Source organism: Protomyctophum parallelum (assembly GCF_964188405.1).
Source record: "Protomyctophum parallelum genome assembly, chromosome: 16".
Taxonomy (NCBI): domain Eukaryota; kingdom Metazoa; phylum Chordata; class Actinopteri; order Myctophiformes; family Myctophidae; genus Protomyctophum; species Protomyctophum parallelum.
In genome coordinates, this window is record NC_139711.1 from 32,105,220 (window position 1) to 32,132,565 (window position 27,346).

Here is a 27,346-nt window from a genome sequence, read left to right on the forward strand (position 1 = left end):
CTCACTTCATACAGGTGTGATTTTCTTATTTTACAAACAGTTGAATAAAATGACTCCAAACAGAGGATTCTCTTACATCTTCAAGGTCTTCCTCTGGCGTGGCAGGGGTGCGGTCTGTCAGGTCAGTGTTATAGGAGGTCAGAGAGGAGGTCTCAGAATCTATCGACTCCTCATCAAATCCAAAATATGTCTCCACAACATGCCTCTATGAGAGAAGAGAAAATACAGAGATACATGCTGTTACACTATATGAAAATCTAACAAGTTAAATCTGAGCCTTTCTGTGTGGAGTTTGCATGTTCTCCCCGTGTCCCCTTCGATTCCCCTAGGGAGAGGAAAGGAACTGGTTGGAATAACGTGTTCCTTCCACTCGCTACATCCAACCGGGGAAACTTTTGACAAAAAGCGGCTTGAAGGAAGCATGATGTCAGTCCATTACTCTCTCCAGGTTGGTAGAGGGAGTGTAGCTCCCAATAAATACAAATACTGTATACACACACTCTCACACACAGTGTCACCGCTTACCAAAACACACATGAACAGGTGCTGCAAAAGTCTATTACTCATTCTAAAACTGATCATTCCAGTCCTGGATTCTGAGTCCTGTTGTCAAATACTCGATTGATACACAATCACTCTGCCAATGTCTTGTTTACAATATTCGTAATGTTCCATGGGTGCATTACTGATTTAGTTTTTCCTGTGGCAAGGTAAGAGCCTAAGAGGAGTGCTTCTTTTCATCCTGTGTATGTGCAAGGTTTTACAAATCACTTTAAAACCAGGCAGATACCATGACATGTAGCGTTTAGTAACTTCCAAGCATTTGCAACAGCAACGTTCTTGTTTGTACAGGTAGGCCTATTATAGTGAGATTAAATTAGTTAGAAACTGCTTTAATTCCGATATACAGTTATGTATATGATTTCCATGTTGCCATACTTGGAAAACATTTTAGAAAACCAATAAGCCAGGCAGTGGTTTCATGTGACTTTAGAAGTGCCAAGAAAGTGAGAAGCGTGTTGTGCATCATATACCATTCTACAATCCAGGGTAAACCACAGCCTCTGGTGCCTCATTGCTTTAATAACACATCAAGCATCCAATAAAAAAAACATCCCACATTATTTCTGATCCTCAAGTTGATGCTGTCAACTCTCATATATCTCAGTTCTAAAGAAACAAGACCAAAGACCAAAAACCAACCAAATGGACCAGGATTTTAGGTGTACTACATACATAATACTGTACATATCCTGTGCTTACCATCATGCTTATAGGTCATCTCTTGGCAGCCAGAGAAGTAGAGGCAGACCAGCGCACACAGGCAGATGAAGGCGGAAAAATAGAGTACGAGGAGGATGTACTCCGACATACTGCACTAGTACAGAACCCAATGCTAATCTATACGGGAGCTGTGCACAACAACGTGCATGGACCTGTGCCAGCAGATCTATACCATGCACAACAATCCTTCAATGCTAAGTTCAACGACTGTTTAGCCAAGTCAAACACCCACGACGACACACACACACACACACACACACACACACACACACACACACACACACACACACACACACACACACACACACACACACTAACGGTGAAGAATCCGATCCTTCAAGAAGGCTCAGAGTAGACTCAAAGTAGATTCATGGCTCTCGTCAGATCTGTAGTCAGGTGAGGTCTTTAAGTTGTCGAGCTACCTCCAGGTAGAAGGCACAGTTCTCAAAGAAGATAAAACGGCTCGACAATGACTGGATCCCATAAATGATGGAGGGGGACAAAAATGGTGTGTTGCATGTTTGTTCAGACTCCTCCTCTCCTAGCAACAGCACTGACTCTGCAAAGTCCCAGATGAACCATCCCAATTAAAACACACACAAATTAACTAACTAGAGCATCAACACACCCCAGGTAGGGTGGTTGCTATGTGACAACCCACTGGAGTAACTGTCTGTTTGCACACACACACACACACACACACACACACCTACTTTTTTTGAGAGGTTGAGAGGTTTCCTTTTGTTTTTTTTGCTGATCACCAATCGGTCACGTTCCTAAAGAGAAACATATAGAGGAGAAACGCAAGTAAGCAGAGGTTCCATCACCACCCATGGGCATCGCTATTTTGGGCATGTCATTATAGCCGTCCTATTTTAATGTATCGAGAGCCTGTAGATCACGGCGCAACACCATTGTACGATGTAACACAAATCAGGCTTAAAGCTGCTCCATGTAACTGTCTTGTTCTACCGGATTTGACAGCTGACATGTTTACCACTGACTGAGCTATTAACTGCAGCGCGCCTGCTTGGAATTGAACCTGAAGATGAATAAGTTAACCACATGGCCCTATTGTGGGCAATTGACACTGTGGAGCGAACCCAGGGCCAAGCTCTAGATGTGGTTCCCAAATGGTGTCAACCACACATTATTATTGCAATATAACTGTAAAAATAAAACCTATGTATATATCCTATATAATATTAAAATTGGCTTAAGGGAGGACAGGCTGGTTGGTGGGCATTGATTAGAAATGTACAAAAAACATTTGTCATAATTATCTGTGACATAGTTGATCTGCGCGAGTTCATCGATGATGTCATAATTATCTATGGCTGACATAGTTCAGATGTTTTTGGCTGGGGACCCCCGGAAATGCTTTGGCCATGTCTCACGACCCCTGCCCCGCCTCCCTCCCCACCTCCAATACAAATTGACTGCTACAATAACCTTAATAATAGCACCATAAAAAATACTGAAACCAGATATAAATCATTAAGGAAAGTTTATGCATGTGTACTATGTAAAATCTTAATTTCCATTATCCAGCCTATTTTTATCCTATTTCTTTTGGGGGGGGGGGAAATAATTTGGCGACCCTGGTCGCGACCCACGGGTTGAGAACCCCTGACATAGTTGACCTGTGTGAGTTCATAATTATCTGTGATATAGTTGACCTGTGTGAGTTCATAATTATCTGTGATATAGTTGACCTGTGTGAGTTCATAATTATCTGTGATATAGTTGACCTGTGTGAGTTCATAATTATCTGTGATATAGTTGACCTGTGTGAGTTCATAATTATCTGTGATATAGTTGACCTGTGTGAGTTCATAATTATCTGTGATATAGTTGACCTGTGTGAGTTCATAATTATCTGTGATATAGTTGACCTGTGTGAGTTCATAATTATCTGTGATATAGTTGACCTGCGTGAGTTCATCGATGATGCCACGTTGTTCGGAAATCTGTAGCTTGAGGAACTCCACTTCCTGCTCCTCGTGGGCGTGGCTTAGATCTGTCAGAGAGGTGGGACGCTTCAGCTGAGGCTGATGGGATTGCTGCTGAGACTGGTGCCGAGAGGAGGCGGCCTTCTCCTTCTGAGGTGGACAAAGAGAGAGAAAGAGAAACATTGATTATGTTCTACTGTATCACCAGGGAAAGAAAAATCTAATCACATGGTGCTACAACTCTTGAAGCATGGGTCATACAAAATACATTTCCCCTTGGATTCCTTGGATCATTACGGAACACCACATTACTAGGCCATTTCCATCTGCCAATTTTGCATTTTCTTTGCTGCTACTCCTGCCAAACCTCACCCAAATTGTTACGAATGAATGATCTCTGTAGTCATGTGTTTTCAACATTTTTTCCTTGGACCCGGACGCAACTTATAGGCCCCGTTTGTGCCAGGTTACATTTAGTTCCATAGTGTGTTTTCTTAAACACACACCTTTGACCTTTTGCTACCATTTGCTACCATTTTGTCCAACACTCACACAGATCTGTACACATAATCAACTGGGGTCATGTGATCAAGATGTACAAGTTTGACTTCACAGATCCCATTCCAAGTGTCTATGACCAAAGTTTGCGTCCCCTGGGTAGGCAACCGTGCCTATAGGAGCACCGTTATTATTCTCATGATTATCAGCATTAATCTCACACATTTTGTCAAACAACCAGTAGAGGTCTTACTTTCTCTGTGTTCAAAATCTCAATGACAAAAAAAAAAAAATAAATACAATCTTACAATTGAACCATTTTGGTTCATTGCTGATGACAAATTTCTGTTAACTTTTTAAACATCTGTTTATCGTTGCTAGGGCTAGAAACTGTGACTTTTCACCACTTAAAGACAGAGCCAAGTAGAGGCTACAGAGGAAAGGGGAGTAGTAGTAGTAGGAAAAGCCTGTCGAGGCCGGTGGGTCTCTCTCACCATCTCTGCGTTCTCTCGGCTCAGGTTCTTCAGTTTCTCCTCCATGCGCTGCAGTGTGTGCAGGTGGTCATCGTTCTTCTTGGACAGTCTCTTGTTCTTCTCAAACATGGGCTTCATCTGGCTCTCCGCCTCCCGCACCCGCTTCACCTGCAACACCACAGAGGAGATGGAAGAAAAATTATCTCCGGTTATTATTTCTGTCAGTGTGTGGAGTAGACCTTATTTAGTTTAATATACTGTTGTTTGTCCTGCACCTGGGCACTTGGATGTGTGTGCAGCCGTGCACTATCCTTTCTGTGCAATTTTCCAGTTTTAGCATATTGATTTTCCAGGTCTATCGCATTGACGAGATAAAGATCGGTTGGAGACACCAAAAATCAACAGCGATCTATGGATTACAGGCTGAGTTATACACACACAGCACAAGAATACTTGAATGCCGGCAAATTCATGCGAGTGGTTCTCACCAGTTCGTTCCTCTCGTCAGCCAACAGGGCATTCCTGTCCTCCAACTTTCTGGTGACGGAGTGCAGTTCCGCCATCTTCAGCTGGAAGCGCCTCGCATCCCGCTCCTCCACCTCCTGGGAGGGAGGGGGCAGGGGTGAGGCGGAGGGAGGGGGCAGGGGGGAGGCGGAACACAACAACTGATACAGAGGTAGTGCATGCAATGGACGGAGGAGTTGGGAGTTGTTAGACGGGGAAGAGGAGTTCACGAGGTGGAGGATGAAGAGTTGGTTTCAACATGTGTGCATTGTGTGCCAGCGTGTGTGTGTGTGTGTGTGTGTGTGTGTGTGTGTGTGTGTGTGTGTGTGTGTGTGTGTGAAAGCATGTTTTACGTTGCATGCATGTGCAAGTTTTGTGTGTATATTGTATGAACCACAATTTTTTTTAATTTTAATTTATTTGTTTAATTTTAACACGACTAGCGACGGGACCGCGATGGGCTGTCTAACACATAATATTTGCTTAGAATTTGACGTTATGATTTAGATCAAGAGTTATTCACATTTTAAGATTTTCTGTCTCATCGATGACGTCCCACCGGAAAATAACTAATAAATAATACAATGTTGCGCAACAGACACTCAGCCTGTGGAGCGATGCGATCGGTTTTGATATAAATAAATCTCCGTCCTTTTATCAATCTCCATCCTGAGCGCTGGACGTTACTAATTGATTGAACGGAGAACTCCGTCCTTGCCGCTCGGGGGGTTAAGCAGGTCTGGGGTGTCCCCTAGCCCAGGCACAGCCTCTCTCTTACCTGGTTGTTAAGCAGGTCTGGGGTGTCCCCTAGCCCAGGCACAGCCTCTCTTTTGGGGCTGCCGTGGTTGTATCTCTCGGCTTCCCGGACTTGGCCCAGCTGTTCATCCAGGGCCTCCTTCTGAAGCTGGAGCTTCTGGGCGTAACCAGCCTGTGCTCCCAGCTCTCTCTCCAGGGCACACACCACCCGGTCCTTCCCCTTCAACTCATCCATCTACAAGGAATAAGAGGGGGAGTAGTTGCGGAGGGAGGTGATGTGATAGTCGTGTTGCATGCTGTGTGGAAAGAATTAATTGAGTTTCCGAAACAGGAAGATTTGGATTGATTCTGAATCTTTTACACCTGAGTTACAGCTCACAGCTCACAGCTATTTCCCACCAATAGGAAATACGCAGTAGTTTGTTGGGAAGATTGGGGCAAAAATGATTAAATTACAAAAAAGGTTTAGCATTGACAGTGAGATCTTAGTCTTCACTCACTCGAGTTCTGCACAATTTCTTGTACAAACTTTCATTATGGGTATAAAAAGCCTTTACTCTCTTTCCATTCAATCTAGGTTGCTCCAGTTTAAACTACAATATTAAATACATATTGTAACTCTGCCATTAATAATTCATGACGCATTGTTCCTGGCCTGCATTTGCATGGCTTCCTCTGCTACTGTCCCCGTTTCCCCTGTCACCATTTCCCTTTGTTCTTTTGCTCTTGGCATTTCCTGCATTCCTCACAAACAAGCCTTCTAGTTTTATTTACATGCAGGACTTTAAGTGTACTAGGTTGAACATGTGATAAATAAACCATGTCCTTCCTTCAACATTTCCTAGATGTTTTTATATTGATATACCTTCATCTTATATTTGCCTTGCATAATATAGTTAATGGGTAACTCAAATTATGGCTTATACTGTAGAGCCGAATCTAGGGAGACAAGCAAATAGTGAGAGGTGTGTGGGGCAGACGGTAAAATCATTTACCACCTACTTGTACAGTACGTCAGTGAGATAAATACACCCTGCACCCAGTGTATGACGTGAGCGCAAAATGGCCACCATGAGAATACAGCAGGTGCCAGTGTGATGATGTCAGGTTATGCCAAGGGATATGTCGTTTATGCAGTCTAGTCTGACTCCAGCAGCAGTTTGAAGTCTCACCAGTCGTCGGATGTCTCTCTCGCAGTCCCTCTTGATGCGATGCACCTCATCCTGGTGATGCTGGTACGCCGTGCGGAGATCTGCAGCCTTGGCCTTGTCTGCTTGCAGAGCATTGGCCAGCACCTCCTCTGCCTGCTTCCTGGCGGTTTTCTGCTCTTGGACCTGAGGGAGAAACAGCGCGCACACGCGCACACGCGCACACGCGCACGCACACACGCACGCACGCACACACACACCTATCATTAGACACTGTTTGAAAGCATTCAGCCTGTTTATCTAAAAGGTTACAATGAAACAATAGGCTGGCACAGAGAACTCTCCGTACTGCTTCCTGTTTTAGGCCCAGAGCTCTAGTATTCCGTAGAATAACGTTTTAAGCTCTGAATACAGATATGGACCTAGCCTTCTGTCTATATTTAGTGTTGATGCTAGAGTGAGCATGAACGAGCCCTAATCATCATTTACAGAATGGGAACCAGCCCCATACACACACAAACCCATAACACATTCGGTTTGTTTCTCACCTGTACATTCACACTGCCACACATGCCAAGACAACTACAATGTATGCACATGAAGTGGAACTCTACTCAAATAACTGATTAAAACCGGGAGAGCATCTGTGTCATTTTAGATTTTTGCGTTGGATATTCAAAAATAACGTATGTTGTACAAGCTCACAGCGCTGCAAGCTTGTACATCTGCCATTGTTAAACATTTTTGAAAAATCTTGAAAGTGTGAGAACTACTGAAGTAGAAGACGAATGAAGTAGAATTGGTCTCAGGTCTTAATGAGAGAACACACACACACACACACACACACACACCCACACACACACACACACACACACACACACACACACACACACACACACACACACACCCCCACACACACACACACACACCACCATCCTTAATACCTCCTGTTGCAGTTTGAGCCTCTCCCCGTCGAAGGCCCTGCGGGCCTCCTCCCGGGCCTCGCAAAGGAGGGCGGTCTTCAGCTTGTCGGGCGCCCCGTCCCTCAGGACGAACACCAGGCCCTGGAGCCTCTGGACCTCCGCGTCTCGGATCTTGACAACCCGCGCCAGCTCCACCTCATGCTGGCGGGCCAGGCCCTCGCGGACAGCCGCCGCCTCCCGGAGCTTCTCCTCGTGGAGTTTGCCGCGCAGGTCGGTGATCGCCACAGCGTGCTTGTGCTGCTCCAGCTCGCGTGCCTGCCGCTGCTCTTGGAGCCTTTCGCGCAGCTTACACACCTGGTGGGGGTTTGTAAAGTATGGTCCGTGTAAGGTATAAGTTTAGACCTTGCTGCACCATTATGATTTTTACAGTTTTTGTTGAGTGCCTTTGCTGAGTACTGACTACCAACGTCATAGTTTGTGCCATATCATAATATTCATCATCATCATTTTGTCTACACTTCCTCTTCCTCACTCGACTCGAGCCAAACTGTTAAGTGATCTAGGACTCTCTCTAAAAATCACACTAGTGTGAAGTGAGGGGCGCTCTTATACATCATCATCATCATACATCACATTCCGTGCTCAGACAATCAAGTCATCGCTATGTGGTACACACAGACACACAAAGCTGGGCATAGGAGAGGCTAGCTCCCCATAAGAATGGGGATTGGCGTTGGACCCATAAATGTGTCTCTGATCGTCACCTTGCTCCTCTCCTGCTGCAGCTCCATCTGGCTGTCCATCAGCTTGCTCTTCAGCTCCTCGTTGGCAACCTGCACCGGATCCACCATCGCCTCGGATTTCTCCGGCTTCCTGCCCTTCTTAAAGGGTGGGGCCGAGGGGGGAGTGGTCGATGACATGGCACTCTGACCAACCAATCAGGACAGACATAGAGCAGTGGCTTTGGAGGAAACAGTGGTGGGGGGGGGGTCAGAGTCAATCGCTGCTCTTCCTCCCTGCACGGATTATCCCACATATTACCGTCATCATCGTCATCTTCTGTGCCATCCTACATCATTGCTCGAGGGCCCTGAAGGTGCCTGAGAGAGAGACGGGAGACACAAAGACAAAACGGTGAGTCAGGGTTAAAAACTGGGTTAAGACAAAACTACATTCAGCGTGACACCTCTACACAACACCCCAGGCCTAACCTATTATGACACATTATATTCTGCTAAGAACAGCCTATTTTGGGGACCAACATTCACAGTCTATGCTTCCTCACTGTCTCCTCTCTCACACTCAGCAGTCAGCACTGCCAGCACTGGTCTTGACAATTTATCACAATTCCTCTCCTTGACTTGTGTTTAGAGGCTCCACAGTGCATGAAAACGTGCCTGGTCACAATGGCCTCCTCTTAACAACTTCCTGGACCTAAACCCCAGCAAAACTAAGACGCTGCTGGTAGACTTTAGGCAGGACACGTCCACCTCTGGCCCTGGAGATAAATGTACAGGCAATAGAATACGTCGAAGAGTATACAATGCCTGGCACCACCATTGACCATAAGCTCACGTTTAAGACCAACAAGGATAATATTCAAGTGTCTCAAATAGTTGAGGACACAGTTGAGGAGTCACACACCCTCCACACCCACTACAAACTAATGCCCTCAGGCCGGTGATACAGGGCCTCAAAACTCAGCTAGTTTTGTGCCCATCTCCGTCAGACTTCTGAATGCCTAGGCTGAATCGCCCTCCCCCTTCCCACCTGATGGACTATAGTGAACACATAGGTTGCATATTACAGTATATTGGATTATCAGCACTTATAATTGATTTTAATATATTATGCTTTTAAGCACTGGTTTTTAATGGTCTTTTTTATATAGTATCTGTGCATCCATACAATGTGATTTTTTGTTGTCTTTTTAACCACTGCATCAAAGAAGTTTCTGAAAGGAAAAATAAAGTTCTTTGAAGTTCTTCTTCCCCTTCTCTCTCTCCGTTCTTCTCAAAAGAATTAGCCAGAGTGCTTTACAGAGCAATGGAGAAAAAAAAAGAAAAGCAAGGCATAAAGCATTAAAGTAATAGCAGTAATGCAATACAGTGAGGACATGAATAACAAGAGTGTAGAAGTAGGTCTTTAGCTGCGCTTTAAAAAATATCTACAGAGGCTGCCTGTCGAAGGTACAGTGGAAGTTTGTTCCACACGGTCAGCCCATAGAAGCTTCACCGTGGTTTTTAGTTGCCATTTTTAGGCACAGCGAGCAGGCCAGCAGTGGAAGACCTGAGGGGGGGCGGATTGGGACATATTTAGGCAGGTAGTCATGTAGGTAGGAAGGTGCGAGACCATTGAGAGCTTTATAAACAAGTAAAATAATTTTAAAATCAATCCTAAAAACAACCGGAAGCCAATGCAGTGAAGCTAAAACTGGAGTAATATGTTCTCTCATCTCTCACCAAGTAGTGAGTTCACTTCACATACAGCAACACGAAAAAAATAAAAAATAAACTTTACTACTTTATGTGTACACGCCCAGAGCTCTAGTATTCACTTTTTTTAAATATTTTTATCCCATGATTTTGCAACCCATTTTTCACCCAGTGTCAATTATCTAATGTGATCCTGGGCTCTACACACCCTCCGCCAACCTGGGGAGAGCAACGGACTGACCTCATGCTTCCTTCAATGCATGAGCATCCAAGCCGCTTCTTTGCACCTGACAGGGGGGAGTTTCCCCTCCATCAGGCGCCTCGGCTGGCCAGGGACACAAGATAAAGCGTAATGAACAAATGTTTATAGATATGTCTTTTACAAGCTAAGAGAGTGATAGCCTTGACCTGGAAGAGGCCAGACAAAACAAGTATTACACAGTGGTTCAAGGAATTGTCTTTATGTTTACCTTTGGAAAAGATTACATACATTCTTAAGGACAAACAAGAACTGTTTCAGGAGGTGTGGGGCCGTTTTATAAGATATATTAAGAACAATAATTTGTCACATTTAATGGATGGAGCTGAAGAGGAGAAGTGCTGTTTTTCTTTTTTTGGGTTATTGTTCTTTTGAGTCAGCAGTGGAATACAGCCGTCACTAAAGGAATAAAAATGTGGGCCTCATGAAATGGGACAACCCACCCCCAAAGGAACCATTATGTCCTCAGCCTCTGTATCTGTATTAGCCAAACACGACTGGATGATGCCACAACTTAAATGCTTTAGTGGGATGGCTATGAAACATTTAACAATGATGTGAAGGCAAGGCATGGAGGTCTTTATGCCTCTAACCCTAAGTGCAGCAAGCTGAACTTTCTTTTTCAGTTGAAGCAAGATATACAGTGACATTGGTAGCCTTATACCTGTCCTGTGCCAATGAGACACAAATTCATGGATGAACAGAATATAAAAGGACTGGACTTATAATTTCTTCCTGAAATTAAAATAAATGAGGGGCGCAGTGAGGGCAGTATTTATATCAGCCAGATGACATCTTACGTTGTCATCATTACCTTTAACAAACATTAAAGTCCATAGACTTGGCTGGCATGAATTATATTTTACCCGTAACAAACAGAACAAAATTCCATAGACTTTTGCTGGCCTATAATTTCTGAAAGCCAAAAACTGTGGGTTCCATTGTAACGTAGTAACCTCTGTTTACTATTAAATAAATAATGCATATTAAACAACGAAGGAGCCAAGGAGTTTGAAGCACCGCAGGCACTTCCATCTTTTCCACAAAGACATTCAAATACTACTCAAATAGTGCACACTCACTCACTCGTACTACACACAGATGGCAGCAATAGTTACCACGGCAACCGTCGCTTCAAAGACTCCATGCCTCCCACAGAGTAGACGATGATGGGAGAGGAGGAAAGAGCACTTTGGATGATTTGAGACACGAGTATGCTCAAACACACATGCTCCAATAGCACAACATTACACATTTCGGAAGAAAAAACAACAAACAAACAGACGTGTACACTCTTCATTTGAAAAATCGAACCATGTGTGCTATTTCATCATCTGGCTCATCCATCTCTTAAGCTGGATTTATACTGTAGTGTAAGAGTACATAGTTGAGCACTGGTGTTGTGCACTGAAAAGTACATCTGTAAACCTTTAGATTGCCTATTTTTAAGTCAGGCATTAGTCAAGGTTGAGAGAGAGACAGAAATGTACTGCTGCCACTAGGGGTGCATACAGACACAATTACAAGGTGGCCTTCTCTTCTACCATGTTGTCTTAAAGAGTGAACTTAGTCCACACAGGGGGAATGAACTACAGAACAGGAGCAGGGACAGAGTCAATGATGGAAAGGCAAAAGGAAATGACAACTAAAAAAAGAAAAATCAGCCCAGGAAAGGCCAGGAGGGGGCAGTAACAGTCAGAGACCCCCCCCCACCACCACCACCACCCCCTGCCCCCAATCTGGCCTACATTCTCTCCCCTTCACGCCCACCGCTCCATCCTCCCTCCTACTGGCAGGATTGACGTCAAGTCACAGAGCACTTGGAATCAGTGATCTCACTCCCATTCACAAACAGAGACACACACACACACACGGATAGACTGACACGGAGGGATCCTTCACATTGAAAAAGCACAGGCACATTGTATTGCAATCTACTAACCCCCCCCTCCACACACACACACACACACACACACACACAATTTATTCATATACAGTAGCTAGCTAAGTGGGCCAGCAAAGTCCAGAGTAAAATAAGTTATGTATTTTTGTTTTTACAGACTACAGACAAGAGTTAAAAAAATAACACTCCAGATGTTACTGTGTACTGCATTATGAAATTTGCACACTTATTGTTTTCTCATGGCCACATGTTTTGGCATGCCTCTCTGCAGTGATAACCAGGTGTTCAGCTGAAGAAGAGACTGAGGAACGCGCATGATGGACATGAGAACGCTAGGTGGAGGCGTGGATGCTCAGACTCGCAACAACTGGCCTTAGTGTGAAGTATATCGTCAAGAGAAAGAAATGAGACCAGCTACTTTCAGAACAGAACAAGACAAAGATACATCTTTGAATAAACACAATGGTATAGACTCTATATATAGAGCCATGGCCCATGAATGACAAGACTTGTGGTGTCATGCTGGTGTAGCGCACCATAAATAGGCAATCTACAAGCTCACAATGCATTGTGATCTTGAAGCCGTGGCGTAGCCATTGTCGCCGGTGCGCAGTATATATATATATAAGTATAAATCAGGCTTAAAAATGAATCATCAAAATGCTACTCTTAAAATGATTAGATAAATCAGGACTGATCAGGATCAGGAATCTTTGCCTGAAACATGGAGGCAAGTACACAAACACAGCACACACACACAAAATGCTTTCATGACACATCCTGGAAGCACATGTCCCGGGAGGCAATAGCTAACTTTATCGTCCATTGCAAACAAGGAATGTTAATACGGGAAACTGGAAGTTTTATAGGGGCATGGAGAATCTAACAAGAACCTTTCATGTGCAAAGAAGCAAACAAAAGCCAGCGTAGGTCTAACCTTTCAATCATCTGCTCATAGTATTTCTACTTTACTTCTTAAGGCAAGTACAACCACTTGAGTCAAACTATCATATCAGTCAACCAATCATCCAGGTTTAGCTTTCTCTTTCATACAGTGACTCGCCAAATTATGCCATTTTATTCCCAGTAGTAAAAGGGGAAATGGAGCAAGAGACAGTCCTTTAGTACACCTTTTAAGGCCTATTCATCACACTAAGAAAATCTTGTGTGAGTGTACCAAAAGAAAAAAAAGAGGACGTTTTGTAACAGCTATTAAAGGTATTTGCCAATCCCAGCCTTGCCACATTGTTGAACACAAAATCCTCAGGACCATAAGGCACATAGAATTATGTCACAAGGCTCTTGTGTGGCGCAGTGGTAAAGTTCCTGCCTACCACTGCGGACTGAGGTTGTGTGTTCAAATCCACCATTGTGACTTTGTCAAGCGTCTACAACACAAACACGACTGGCTCGTGTTCGGGGGAGGGTGATAAATGTCACTAACTACACATAGTCCTGGCGGCACCTGTCAGCAGGGTGCATTGAGCAGAGGAGTAGGACGAAGGCTCTACGTCTACGTCCTCCCGGTGGGGGCGCCAAAATGGTAGGTGAGTCAGTGGGATACAACATCAGTGGGACACAACAGCAGTGACTAAACAGAAATGTGTGTGGAGAGGAATCAATTGGCATAACACCTAAATTGGTATTACCAACAGTAAAGAGCAAGTTAAACATCAACAGTCTTAAATAATTTGCCTAGGCTAAGTTGATAAGGTGAGAGCACTGAAACGGTGGGTCGTAAAAACAAGACAGATGTGTTTGGGTGAGCAGTGAGTCGCTTAACACCGCGGCGTGACATGTTTTCAGTGGTAAGTATGAATAGGCCCACAGATAATTCAGGCTCAAGAGTTACCTGGAACGATGAGTTGCTATTTTGTTACCATGTCCAACAGGGTGAATATTTACTTGCACAAGCAGAGAGTGCAAGTACTGTGGTCGGCTGGATCAAAAGTGGTATGCATGGTATGCGTGGTTATAATTGGCTGTTGATGGTGAGGAATTAAGATAAAGATATGTTTCAATGTTGGGTGGGTAAAAAGTAACGTATACAAGTATGTATGTATGCCTATTGGCTGTTGACGGTGACGTAACCATGGTACACTTCAAGGTAGGTATATATATTTTATAGAGGGGCTGATCATAAGTTCGTAGAGGTCGGCAAGTTGGCACCTCGACAGAGTGCATTTCTAGTTGTTGATAGAAAATATGCAATTTGGAACGACACCGTAACATGAATGTAACATGAATGAGTGTGAAGTCAATTGACGAGAGTCTTTTGCAGTCTTTTGCCTTTTTTTGGCCAATTCGTGGCCACCTACTAAAAATCATGGTCATTATTGTGTTGTGCCAAACAATACTGCATATACAGTAGGTGAAACACTGGGATGGCTGTTTCTCCAATTTACAATTTACAATTACAATTTAGGCATTTAGCAGACGCTAAATACAAAATACATTTATTTAGGTATGAAATTTAGGTATGAAATTAATAACATACAATCAACTTCTGAAGCATTGGTAGCCAAATGCCTTTACAACTGTCAGCGTCAGGAGCTCATTAGCAGAGCCCAGATGTAGGCAGATCTAGGCTGCAGTGCAGACTAGACCACACAAATACACGTAGACAAACACACACAGACACCAATTGTTAAACATTAACTAGAAGTGACTTGAGGCAGACACACACACCCAATAAATACATAAATGAGTTGCATATGTGCCGTCAAACAAACACTCCACCATTTTGTCTGGGTTCAAAAACAACAAAGAGAGAGAGAGAGGGTTAACCAGATATAGATAACAGACACTTTCTATGCAGTGCATACAGTACATTCACCCATACTGTAGTTACAGTATGTGTATAGTGTAGTCGCCCACTACACCATTGACTCACACAAGCATTCTTTTTTTTCAGTGATGTAAAACATCACCAGATTGACTGTAGGCCAGGGTGACAGAACAGGACCAACCACACAAACATACCAACCAATAATACACAGGCAAATGCACACAATAGCCTGAGAGCCAATAGTCCGTTGGGAGGCTGCATAACCCAGCCAAGCAAGTGCAGACTAGTGAAGCATGTAATCTAAACTATACTTGATACTATACAGTCAAGGCAAACAAATAAGCAATGCTGACACCATGTCACACCAGTCTCTCTCTCGGTGTGTGTCACACACACAGACACACAATTTTAATAAATGTTCACTTCAATTCGTTTGGAGAATGTTAACGATTTATCCACTGACCACAAAAATGGCACAGTGCTGCCGTCAAAACACTCTGTGGTATTATAACACAGACTAGACAGGGTTTTAAATTCTGTGTCTAAGGGGTTACTTCATGTTGTGCTCACATGACTCCATGTACACTTGTACAGTATGTGGCACTGGCAGATGCAGATAACGAGTCGACACAGGCATGTGTGTGTGTGTGTGTGTGTGTGTGTGTGTGTGTGTGTGTCACTCTCTCTGTGCACATACAGTATCTGTGTGCTTGCATCCTTGTTAGCACTAGTACGCATATACCCTCCTCTCTGAGGTATTAAAGGGAGATCAATAATGTGATTAACCTGTTAATTTAAGACTACAGGCCCTGATACAAGTATCTGTTTTTGTATCAATATAAACAAGCAACTTACATTTTCAATGACATGATTGTGCATCATGGTATGATATATATGACGACGATACACGAAAGAAGAAGGCGGCAAGCGGTAGACAGCATTTTAGTGGATGGGTGCAGGACGGTAAATGGAACAGGACAGCACGGCAGCCCGGCAGCCAGAACCGGCGACGGTAACGACAGACGGCATCAATGTTAAAATATTTAATATTTTTACCGTTCCGTGCCGTCCAGCAGGTTTTGCCGTTTGCCGTGTACCGCTTGCTTGTCATGTGAATGCAGCATAACACTTCACTCAACTGGAGAGACTGAGGGAGCAATCTCCCATCTTTCATTGCAAAAACTGGGTGATTGAGAGTGAAGACGCAGCCTGCCAGAACCGTAGAAAACTGTGTTAAATTAATCGTCTAGCCTGCCAGAAACGTAGCTACGTTATCCAGGGGTTTATATTCTTTAATCCATGTTTTGAAGATGCGCGTGCATTCACTTGCATTCAATGGTCTGTGTTCAAATGCCTGCATCTCCAAATCGGCGCAATGAATGTTGTTTTTGGTGTATTAAGAGCAGATCTTCATTAGAGCTATGACATAATTGGTTTTCAAAGCAATTTGAAGCAACCCCCCCCCCCCACACACACACACACACACACACACACACACACACACACACACACACACACACACACACACACACACACACACACAGAGACTGTTACAGACTGTAACAACTATTGTTATACAGTGCTTTTAAAGCTATGGTTAAAAAGTGTGATGACATGAAGAGATTTAGGAGTACATAGGCCTCTGTGATTAACCTTATAGACTCATCACTCAAAATATTTTGCTTTTGTGGAAAACAATATGAAGATAAAGAATTATGAATGTAAAATGGCTTTTGATTGATTGATTGAAGTATTTATTAACAGTTTGTAGAATTACAGTACATTTCAGCACAACTCTCAATACAAAAACTGTTAAACTGTGAGTGGACGACCAAATAAAGCATTACACTTGTTTACAAGAGGGTCCACCTTGTTCAATTCATCAAAACATTTAGAGGCTGGGATAGTTTACTAGAATTGGAAGGGAGAGAAGGGGAACAGAGAGGGACATAACTGTATTTTAAAAAATCAATACCATTGCATACATGTCATGCCAAACAGCAATAAACCTATTGCTGTGAAAGAAGGGGGATTATTGTATAGGTTATGCATGCCAAATTGCCAATCAACATTCTTAGCTGCATGGGGTGTTCAGAAATGAGAACAATGCATACATAATAAATATGCTTACCTTATAAGTTATAACAGATGCAGTTAAGGAACATCTAGACTACTTTGTGACTGAGTATTCTACCGATTCAACATATCCATCACCACCAATAGCTATAGACAGTAGACACCCAATATACTAACAGACCACTACAGCATGCATCATGTCAGTATTACAACGGTGGCCCTCGCCCTCGGCGCCGACCGGCGGCCAACACACGCTGGCTGCCCACAGAGTATGATTTATGGTCCTCCAGAGTGCCTGATAGAGACGTTATGACAGCGATTCCGACACTAAACTAACTCGACATGCAGTGCATGGCGGAGGATGATATGTATACAGCTACACTGCAGGCTACAGCCTGCTAATGCGACGTGGTCAGCTCTCTAATGAGCTGTCAAACGGAAGATTAGCAGCGGCTACTGGAGGGTTGTCTAGCCTACACGGCCACGGCCACTCGGTGTGCCAGCCAACCACACCCCACAGCGATCTGATGTGTATGACTGTGTGTGTGGGCTGTGGGGGGCTATCCGTGCCGCCCTGGCCGCAGCATCCTGGGGTCAAATGCCTCACAGTCACAGTCTGTCACACTGACACTACCAAAGTCAAAGAAAACATGCAGACATGCATGCACACTCAATTATGTTGCCATGTTGGATGCTGCCTGTCACCGAGCCGTTACTGATCGGGTTGGTACTGTATCTGTACCCCATGGGCCATATGCCTCATCAATGGGCTCCGCTGAGCCCATGGGGAGGCGATGTTAATTAATGACAGATTACAGACTCGAAACATCCTCTTTATTTGACATCTGCTCACCATTGAACACACGCCGCATCAGGCTCGGTGAAGCCTCGCTGGATAAAGCTATACTGCCCATTAATAATATTCCTCTCCTCATACGGGCGGCTCTGCAGCCAATACCACATGTACATGTCAAGCGAGACTACAGTCGCCAAGCGCTAAAGGGTTGCAAACGAATTACACTGTTATCTTTATCGTACCCCGGATATTGAGATGCATCAGCTATAATATTGCCCGTCGCGTTTTAACATCAACGATGTCTGTTTTAAGTCACTCTCCTTTCAATCATCAGTAAATTAACTTACCTCAAATCAAATGGAGGTCCAGTGGATAAGAAGAAGAGTCAAGACAGTTCTTTGGACAGGACAGAGGTTGAAATATGTTGCTGCTGGCTTCAGATCCAGGGAGGCTGGGCTTCGATCTGAGAACCTCATGAATGCACCTACAGATGCCCTGCTGCCGTTGAAAACATGTCCATTTGCTCAACTTTTGCCAACACGACCGGGTCTCTTTTAATGGTACAATGCGGCCAAAATATTATAATGCCATAATTATTATTATACACAAATTGTGGTGGCCCTGCATGGGATGGGAGCTCAAACTATAGAATATATTCAAGCTCTTCTCTTCTTGTGCACGCCGACATTTTCTTCCACGCCCACACACGACGTCACCTGGCATAATTACCGTCCGTTTCGGTTTCACCCACGGATGAAAAAAGTCCAACAGCCTATGGATGCAAGTTCTGCCGTTACGTGGACGTGGGAAAACCATAGAAAACCCGGGCGTCGCCGGTAGCGTGATAGAAGCGCGACACCTGACTGCGTGTTCAAGAATGACACCGCGCACGGTAAATGCGTGCACACGGTGCTGGAGGAGGAACGTGTGGCGTCATTGCGTTTGTCGTCATTGGTGGCTGTTACATCCTGCTACAATATTGTCAATATATAATATGGGCAACTGCTGCAAATATGCATAATAGAAAGAGAGAGAGAGAGATATTATTTACATCCTATTGTCAATATGGGCAACGGCTGCAAATATGCATAATAGAAAAAGGTGTTTCTAAATTCATGTGTGTATCTAGGGCAAATAACAAAAGTACGTTGAAAAATAATATGACAACATAAAAGTGTCAAAGTGTGCATGTAGGACTGGCGAGTATCATGACCCAGATTGTGGGGGATGAATTACTCACGCCCAGCTGCCTGTCTCTCTGCCTCGCTACACTGTGCCTGACTGGCATTCAGACACCACCACACACACACACACACACACACACACACACACATCACTGCACTTCAGGCTGCAGCATATGCATTGTATTGCTGCAGGGCTTGGCCCAGCCACCCGGATATAGGAGAGGATGAGTACTAGGCCTACACACAGCCAGGGATTAGTTGTAGGCATTCCATATAATATTTAGGTTTATCATATTTGAATTATCTTTTATAGGAGAGTAGACAACAAGTATAGTATTGGTATGCAGCCCCTAGTAGTGACACTGATTACTGCTGAGGCCAGCAGCCCAGCACACACAGACACAGATAGACTGATAAGATGAATGAGGGATGGAGGTTTGGGGGGAGAGAGAGAGAGAGTGAAGGAGGGAGGGCTGCGTGTGTGAGTTGTTTTGTTAGTGAAGATTAACCTCAGAACAGAACAGAAAAGGGAGAGCGAGGGTGTGTGTGTGTGTGTGTGTGTGTGTGTGTGTGTGTGTGTGTGTGTGTGTGTGTGTGTGTGTGTGTGTGTGTGTGTGTGTGTGTGTGTGTGTGTGTGTGTGTGTGTGTGTGTGCATGTGAGAGAGAGAGAGAGATATGGTTAATGTGCACGCTTCTGTTTATGGGTTTTCACCTGAGGTACTTTTTAAGCCAGTGTGGGATTGCACGAGTCTCTTTTTGTACCACATTCCCAACAACAATAGCCTACAGCAAGAACAGAAGGATCATTTTATGGGAGAAAGGGAATCACATCCATCTCTAATTGTGATAACCATGTGGCCAGTCCATGTGACCTCTTTGCCTCAAATGAAATAGTTGCTCTTAGTATCTGATGAGACTCAGGTGATCACGTTACTGCAAATATATAAGCCACGGGAGATGTAAATGAAGAGAATGCCTGTATTCTAAAAGCTTAAAAGAAAAGCAGTATTCATCTAGGATTAGAGGCTACAATAAGCTTCACCATAGGTTTTGAGACATATAATCTCTCACAACATACAATATGTGATATGAGGATTCTAAGATTCATGACTTCACATTCATGATTGAAAAAAACATACTTCTTAGAGGTGCCCATAATAAGCTTAACATTTCATAAGAAATAGCAGATTAAACTAGAGAAATGCCCTCCGCCAGGGCAGGTCAGCTTATTGTGGGCCAGCAATGTTTCACGGCAATCGGACGCTGTGTTTATGATTTGAGTCATTTTGTTTATTTGTTTATTTGGATCCCCAAAGCTACTACCACTGAGCGGGCCAATGGTGCCGGAGATTAGCTGTACTGTACAGTGTACACAGATGGAAGGACGAAAACACAACAAGGACGGCCAGACAAGGCGAAAACTAGTAAATTATTTTAAGAGTCTATATGGTATTCATAAGGGACATGATTATCAAATAAAGATTGCAATGCCATAATCGATTTACTAGAAACACACAAACCATTCATGTGCAAAGATATACGCATGCATTCACGCACACGCACACACACACACACACACACACACACACACACACACACACAGAGAGAGAGAGAGAGAGAGAGAGAGAGAGAGATATACATACAGTACAAACATAACAAACTTAATCTGTTGCTCAACTCACTCATCTCAGAACTCAAATTCTGAGGACAGACACTGTCCTATTTTCCAATGTGTTAACCCAAGTCCTTTGGTTTTGGGCTTGCCAGGAGTGACGTAACTCTTTCATATGAAGGTAATTAAGCTTACCAGGCATGACTCATCCTATTCATCAGTCTACAAAAGTCTGAGTCCGCTATTCCATGTCCGTTCCCTAACATGCACTTAACAATCCAAAAACCGTACTGTATATTTCAGTTGGGCATGCATTTAGAGTTCTGAGTAAGATCCGAGGAATTATGTGGAAATACTGTCATTGAGTGTTCCATTAGAGTAGAAACAGTCCAGGGCTTTATAGGCCTTTTATAATACACTATTATAACGCCCACACACCCTGAATCTTAATACACGTTGCCTAATGGCACTAAAGTGGAAACACTACTGCTGTGATTCTGTATGTGGCATGCCTTGTATGTGGCATGCACTGTGTGTGTGTGTGTGTGTGTGTGTGTGTGTGTGTGTGTGTGTGTGTGTGTGTGTGTGTGTGTGTGTGTGTGTGTGTGTGTGTGTCTATTCCCCATCATACCTCTGACACTCTTTGGATATTATGAGGTGTCATTATTTATCATACAAACATTTTAAGCCTGAAAGAACAGATTCACAAACAAGCATAAATCCAGAGATTGTGTCTGAGATTAATTGATTGAGATACATTGGGAAACTTTGTGTCATGTGGCACGTTTATCTTACCATACCATACCATACCATCTTTATTTATATAGCACATTTTAAAACAACAACGTTGTACCAAAGTGCTTTACAGTAAAACATTAAAAAACATTAAAAAACACAACTTCATTGAAAAACCACAAAACAACCACAAACAACATGCAGTGTCACATTAAACATCGAAACATCTCATACTGTACTTGGAAAAGAAAAATAAATCTTCTCTTTATCTTAATCTTCCTCCTCCCCTTCCTCTATACATCCAATGTCTCATGCAGAATAGGAAACAAATTACAATAATGTCAATTATGAAAGGTCCCTTGGGAGGCAGGTTTTCGCAGCCATGCTGGCCGGGGAGCGACAGACATACGCGGCCAGGCACCACTGGATGTCCCTCGCCAGCCTGGATCCCACGAGCTGCCATCCTGGTATGACACACCTGGATGGCCATTTTTATCACCTTTTAAGCCAAAAAGCGTAGATCTATAAGCACCGACCAGTCAAAAACCAATACAGAGAAGGCTGGCAACCTAAGAAGGGGACACAAAGCTAGACATGGGAATCTAGAAGTTCCCCTTCTTGGAGAGTGAACAGAGCAATATCAACATGATGGTCTAACTTCGTGGATTCGCATTAACTCCATGCAATCTCCGACAATCTCAAAATATATCGTTGAAACTATAGGGTCTGTCTATGTAGACAGACAGACAAATCAAAGGTTTGGATAGATGTTGGGCTGCTTTCACAATGGCACTGCTTCTCCAGTGTCAGTTCCACATAGTTCTAGTATCTATGGTTACTGACCATATCTCCTCTTCTTCAGGTCTTCTTCCTGTGTGTTGTCACTGTTGGTGTCATTCACATCATCAGGGGTGACCATGGGCAAGGCTGACCATGGGCAGGGCGAGGGTTTCGAGGGACCTGTTAGTTACCATAGAGACAGGGACATGGGGCATGCAGGAGAACAAGGTGTATTTTGCATGGACCTCATGTTATACTGCCATGTAGTAGTCTGTCAACACTGCAGTACTGCAGTAAAACAAGCTGTTAGATAATTGCTGCCAGATGTAAGATTGGATTTATGTAGCTGGGCGTGGATGGAGAAGCTGCTATAACTGCAGTTGTGTTTTCTATGAGAATAAGCTATAATTTATTGGAGGTAATGCAGACAGGAGGGCTGAGGAACCAAATAGAGTTGTGTAGCTTTAAACTTCTCTCTCCAAAGTAACCGCAAGGTGTTGCCAAAGGAAATTAAATTTTTAATTCAGTCAGAACATTTTAAATTACTAGAACTAACTCTGTTTAGTTTGTTAGTTTGGGTAATTGCAATCCTGCTATGTTAAATGACTTTATTCAAACTGCCCTTATGTTAGGAAGGAGTCTATTGATCAAGGACTGTAACCACATATCATCATATGCACCATCGCCGACCCTGTGGCACACCTCTCTTGGGCAGCCTTAGAGCGAGTGTCATATAGACTGCTTGACAAGATGGGAAAGTATCATTTGAAATGGGGGCCATTTGTATATGCAAATACCATATCATATTGTATATGATGCAGGTCTGTGGCATTTCCGGCTCTGAACAAGCCAGCCTAAGTAGAAATAAAGAAAATAAAGGTAAATTGTAAAATTGTCTTTGCTAGGAGTATCGTACAAGCTTAGTCTCTTATAGACAGATGAATTGAATATGAAGGACTCTAATGGAAACAAGCCATAGGCTTTCTTGGGTTTTAAATCTTCTTAGCAGACCTTGTATTGAACTGTACTTTTCTGTGCTTTTTTCTGCCAACTGTTAATAAAGTACTATTCAATCAAAAGACGTAGGCCTACACTACAGTATGTGGAAAAGCAATTATCCTTTTGTTCAGCAAACATAATGTGGAATTTACCATGATGTAATTATTGTTTTTGTTCTTTCAAAAACACTTAAACATAATTATTTGTGAGGGTCACAGTATTACCCTAACAAACTTAATGGAAGATTTGCATAATCAAAGGGATTTGAATCATAACAAGATCATAATAAAAGCTCCAGCTTGACTTGCATTACCCAATTAAGGAGATGCACTATGCATGTGTGTGCTAGCATTCGTCTAAGTACATTTGAAAGACAGATTGCTTAAAGGAGTAGTTCAACCCAAACACCCCATGAAGCCTTGAATTCATGGATATTTTTGTTTTTGTCACTTTCCTGATGAACATTGTTTCAACTTTTTATTTCACAGTATGTAGAATGGGTAAAGGCACAGCCAAGTCAATACAAAAACTGTTACTTTGAGGACGAGACCGAGAAGCACTAGACTTGTTTACATCAGGGTCCTCCATTTTCAATTCACCAGAACATTTAAAGACGTACAGATATACACTTCTATGAAAAACAAAAACAAACAAACAAAAGGGGGAGGGGGGGGGGGGGACTCTATCCAAAGAGAATGGATTCCGTTTTTCCCAGGTGTAATGATAGTTTGTTATCAGCGAGCCAGGTGCAGATTCTACCGAGTTCAGAGCTGAGGGCCTTATCAACCTGCAGTTTGTTCCTGCCTGAGACTCAGACGGTCATCAAAATATTGGCTTAGGAATGTGACAAAAACAAAGAAATCTCAGTGAATTCAAGAGGCTTCTACAAAATAAGTCATTATTTGGGTGAACTACTCCTTTAACATAGATTCCAAGGTGTATGTGTGAGAAAGAAATCAAACCCGTGTGAAGTGAGGGGCGCTCTTATCATCTTACATCGAGGAGGGAATTTGATATAGCTTGGAGCAGCTATAAATGTCACTTTATTCAATGGTCATCTAATCCATGTCCATTCACTTATAAGGTTTAGGTGATTAGGTGATGTAATGATGATGTAAAACAAACGGTGTCAAGACAAACGTTAAATTCTCTTTATTGTTAATGGTATTTGTGTTGAACTAAGAACAAACATTAAACCTGTACAGGAGGGCTAATATATTAAAGTCTATAACTCATGTTGATTAGGTGATGTAATGGTGATGTAAAACACAAATGGTGCAAACACAAATATTAAACACCATTAACAATAAAGAGACAATATGACGTAAATTACACAAACATTGAACTAAAGACAAACATTGTATCTATACTGTGTAGGAGGGGCTAGAGCCCCTCATAAATAAAACCAGCCCATGCTATCAAGTGGGTTGAATTAATCTATTAATCACTGATGAATCATCAGGAACAATTTACATAAGTGCCATAATAATGTGCCTGCACAGTGCAGCTATTACTCTACCAATTTCAGCTCTCCCATTTCTCTCACTCCCAGATCAAATTGCATGGATTTACTTAATCTCACACATGGCATTAGTCTCATCAAGGGCATTGTAGTATAGGAGCATTTACCCGTCTGTTGAACCTTTGTCCTGCTTTGACAAAAACATCTGTCATTCAGGAACCCACTTCTATATGTAAAACCCATTACAGTGCTTGGGACATGGCCTACTCCAGATAGACTCAAACCCATATTTATATTAGGGGTTTCAAATATACAATTCACCATTTTGCATTATGCTGTACAAATCTTCAATCCCGACTGTTGAACAAGGCATGGCCACCATCTGTCATCCTTGTGAATCTCTCCATGTGGATTTTACCTGGGAAAGTTACAGCCTATTGTGAACTATATGGTTGAATCTGACAATACATTGACACTGTTTGCACTCATGTACATTGCTTCTTTGTGGACCTAACAAAGGGCTATCACCTTTGTGCCTTTGTGCTTATGTCACCTGTAAATACTGTTGTTCAGCTATCTGCTGTTCAGCTATGCTATGTGTATTTTTGCATATATGTTTCTATTTACTGTTTGATTTATTTTTTCTGTGTAGCATAGTAACTAAATGCTCATGCCTCAAGGCATAAAATGACATTTCGATGTTTAAGTTACATCTTCGTCAGGTCATGATAGAATCATAAAAGACTGATGTTGTATTTAATTTGACGTACTAAATATCTTTCTTTTCCTTCTTTCTTTTAGCCTTCAAAGAAAGGAATTATGTCAGTTTTGGCTTCATTTAGCTGGTTCTATCTAGTTAATGCAATCATTTTCAATATGTATGTCTGGGCAAAGAGCTACAAGTGTAAAGCATTTTACCATCTTCGGTTTCTGTCATGAACATTAATGGTCTGATATAGCCAAATTCAGACTGCAGTGAATGATAGATTAGAAACCCATCACCCTGAGGACCACCATCTATAACACCGACTTACTGCAATTTGAAACTGGCCCCAGAAAAAAAAAGTCAATCCCTCTAGTCTACTGTACATATTCTTTCCTTTGATTTATAATTGTTGCACTGCACTATGACGCAATTCATGCCAACCAACTTGAACCAAGTCATGGACTTTAATGTTTTACATTTATTTCATCTTTCAGACATGAGAACATCAACATGCCAGCCAAAAACTGGGCATCCCTCATTTCATATGAGTGTGATTTTTTCCTCTTTGCATAGATTGATTAATTGACTGGAGCCGTGCTTCGCAAGCCGTGTATATCCACGGCTGCGCTGTACTATACCTGTACTTTGAGATTTTTTCTGTACTTTTAAACAGAGAGAGAGGGGGGGGGGGGAAGTGTTGATTGATTGATTGAAATATTTATTAACAGTTTGTAGAATTTACAGTACATTTTAAGTACAAACTCAATACAAAGACTGTGAGTGGACGACCCAATTAAGCATTACACTTGTTTACAACAGGGTCCACATTGTTCAATTCATCAAAACATTTAGAGACATACAAATAGACACTTCTATGTAGCTAAAGAACAGAACAGGAATTCATCATATAGGAAGCAAAAAGGGAAAAGATACATATACAGTGAGGGGAAATGGGGTGGGGGGGGGGATTCAGATTTTACAGAGGCCAGTTTCGAATTGCAGCCATCCGTAGGTGCCCTTTGAGAGCGGTTTTGAAGGAGTCAAGGGATTCACATGTCTTAATGACTGTTGGTAGGGCGTTCCACATTTTGGTGGCATAGGAGCGAAAAGAATTTAGTCCCTTGTTTGTGCCGAATCTGGGTTGTACATGGTTTGTTGTACTCCCTCTGGTGTTGTGGGTGTGGACTTCGTTTACACTAAGGAAGTATTTAGACAGGTACATGGGTATCTTGGTGGTGTATCGAATCTTGTGGACCAGACCCATTGCAAGATGCTGTACTCTGTCGTCGACCCTAAGCCATCCCAGCCTGTCAAAGTGGGCAGGGGTGAGGTGGGTTCGGGGGGTGAGGCCAAGTAGGAGCCTGACCAGTTTGTTTTGGGAGGTCTGGAGCCTTGTTTTAAGGGCCTTTGAGGTGCTGTGGTACCAAGAGGTGGATGCATAGTCAAAGAAACCTTGTACGAGGGCTCCTGTTAAGGTCTTCAAGGTGTTTTTGCTGACCAGTGAGGAGATCCTGTAAAGGAATCTTGTTCTTTGATTGACTTTTTTGATTACGTTGGTGGCCATCTTATCACCGGAAAGATTGGCCTCCAGGATGGAACCTAGGTAGGTAATTTGATCTTTTCGTGTGATAATATTGTCACCCACTCTAACCAAGAAGCCATCTGCCTTGCTGAGATTACTATTTGATCCGAAGAGGATGGATTCAGTTTTTCCCAGGTGTAAGGATAGTTTGTTATCAGCGAGCCAGGTGCAGATTCTACCGAGTTCAGAGCTGAGGGTCTTTTCAACCTGCAGTTTGTTCCTGTCCGAGACCAGCAGTGCTGAGTCATCTGCGAACAGGAACAAGTTGCAGTCACAAGCTGAAGTCATGTCGTTAACATATATTAGGAACAGTAAAGGCCCTAGTATGCTTCCTTGTGGGACGCCACAGCTCACTGGGAGGGGAGGGGACAGTGTTCCGTTCACCTCCACCATCTGTTCTCTCCCCTCCAGGTAGGATTGCATCCAGCTCACTGATGTGCTATCAAAACCAGTCCAGTTATAGTGAGAGTTGAGGGGGCCCAAGGGGGGTC

At 43.0% G+C, this 27,346-nt stretch overlaps 1 protein-coding gene across 1 annotated transcript in view; it reads right to left on the reverse strand.

The window, feature by feature from the left end:
* jakmip1 (janus kinase and microtubule interacting protein 1) overlaps positions 1–18,657 on the reverse strand; it is a 30,988-nt gene extending 12,331 nt beyond the window's left edge. Inside the window, exons 1-10 of the mRNA XM_083785929.1 lie at positions 18,143–18,657; positions 8,303–8,638; positions 7,560–7,892; positions 6,640–6,801; positions 5,490–5,702; positions 4,696–4,809; positions 4,229–4,375; positions 3,216–3,386; positions 1,998–2,060; positions 77–205 (exon numbers count right to left, since the gene is read on the reverse strand). Of these exons, the coding sequence (XP_083642055.1) occupies positions 77–205; positions 1,998–2,060; positions 3,216–3,386; positions 4,229–4,375; positions 4,696–4,809; positions 5,490–5,702; positions 6,640–6,801; positions 7,560–7,892; positions 8,303–8,458 (1,488 nt within the window). The 5' untranslated portion in view covers positions 8,459–8,638; positions 18,143–18,657. The remainder of the gene's footprint in view (positions 1–76; positions 206–1,997; positions 2,061–3,215; positions 3,387–4,228; positions 4,376–4,695; positions 4,810–5,489; positions 5,703–6,639; positions 6,802–7,559; positions 7,893–8,302; positions 8,639–18,142) is intronic.
* Positions 18,658–27,346: the final 8,689 nt, after the last annotated feature.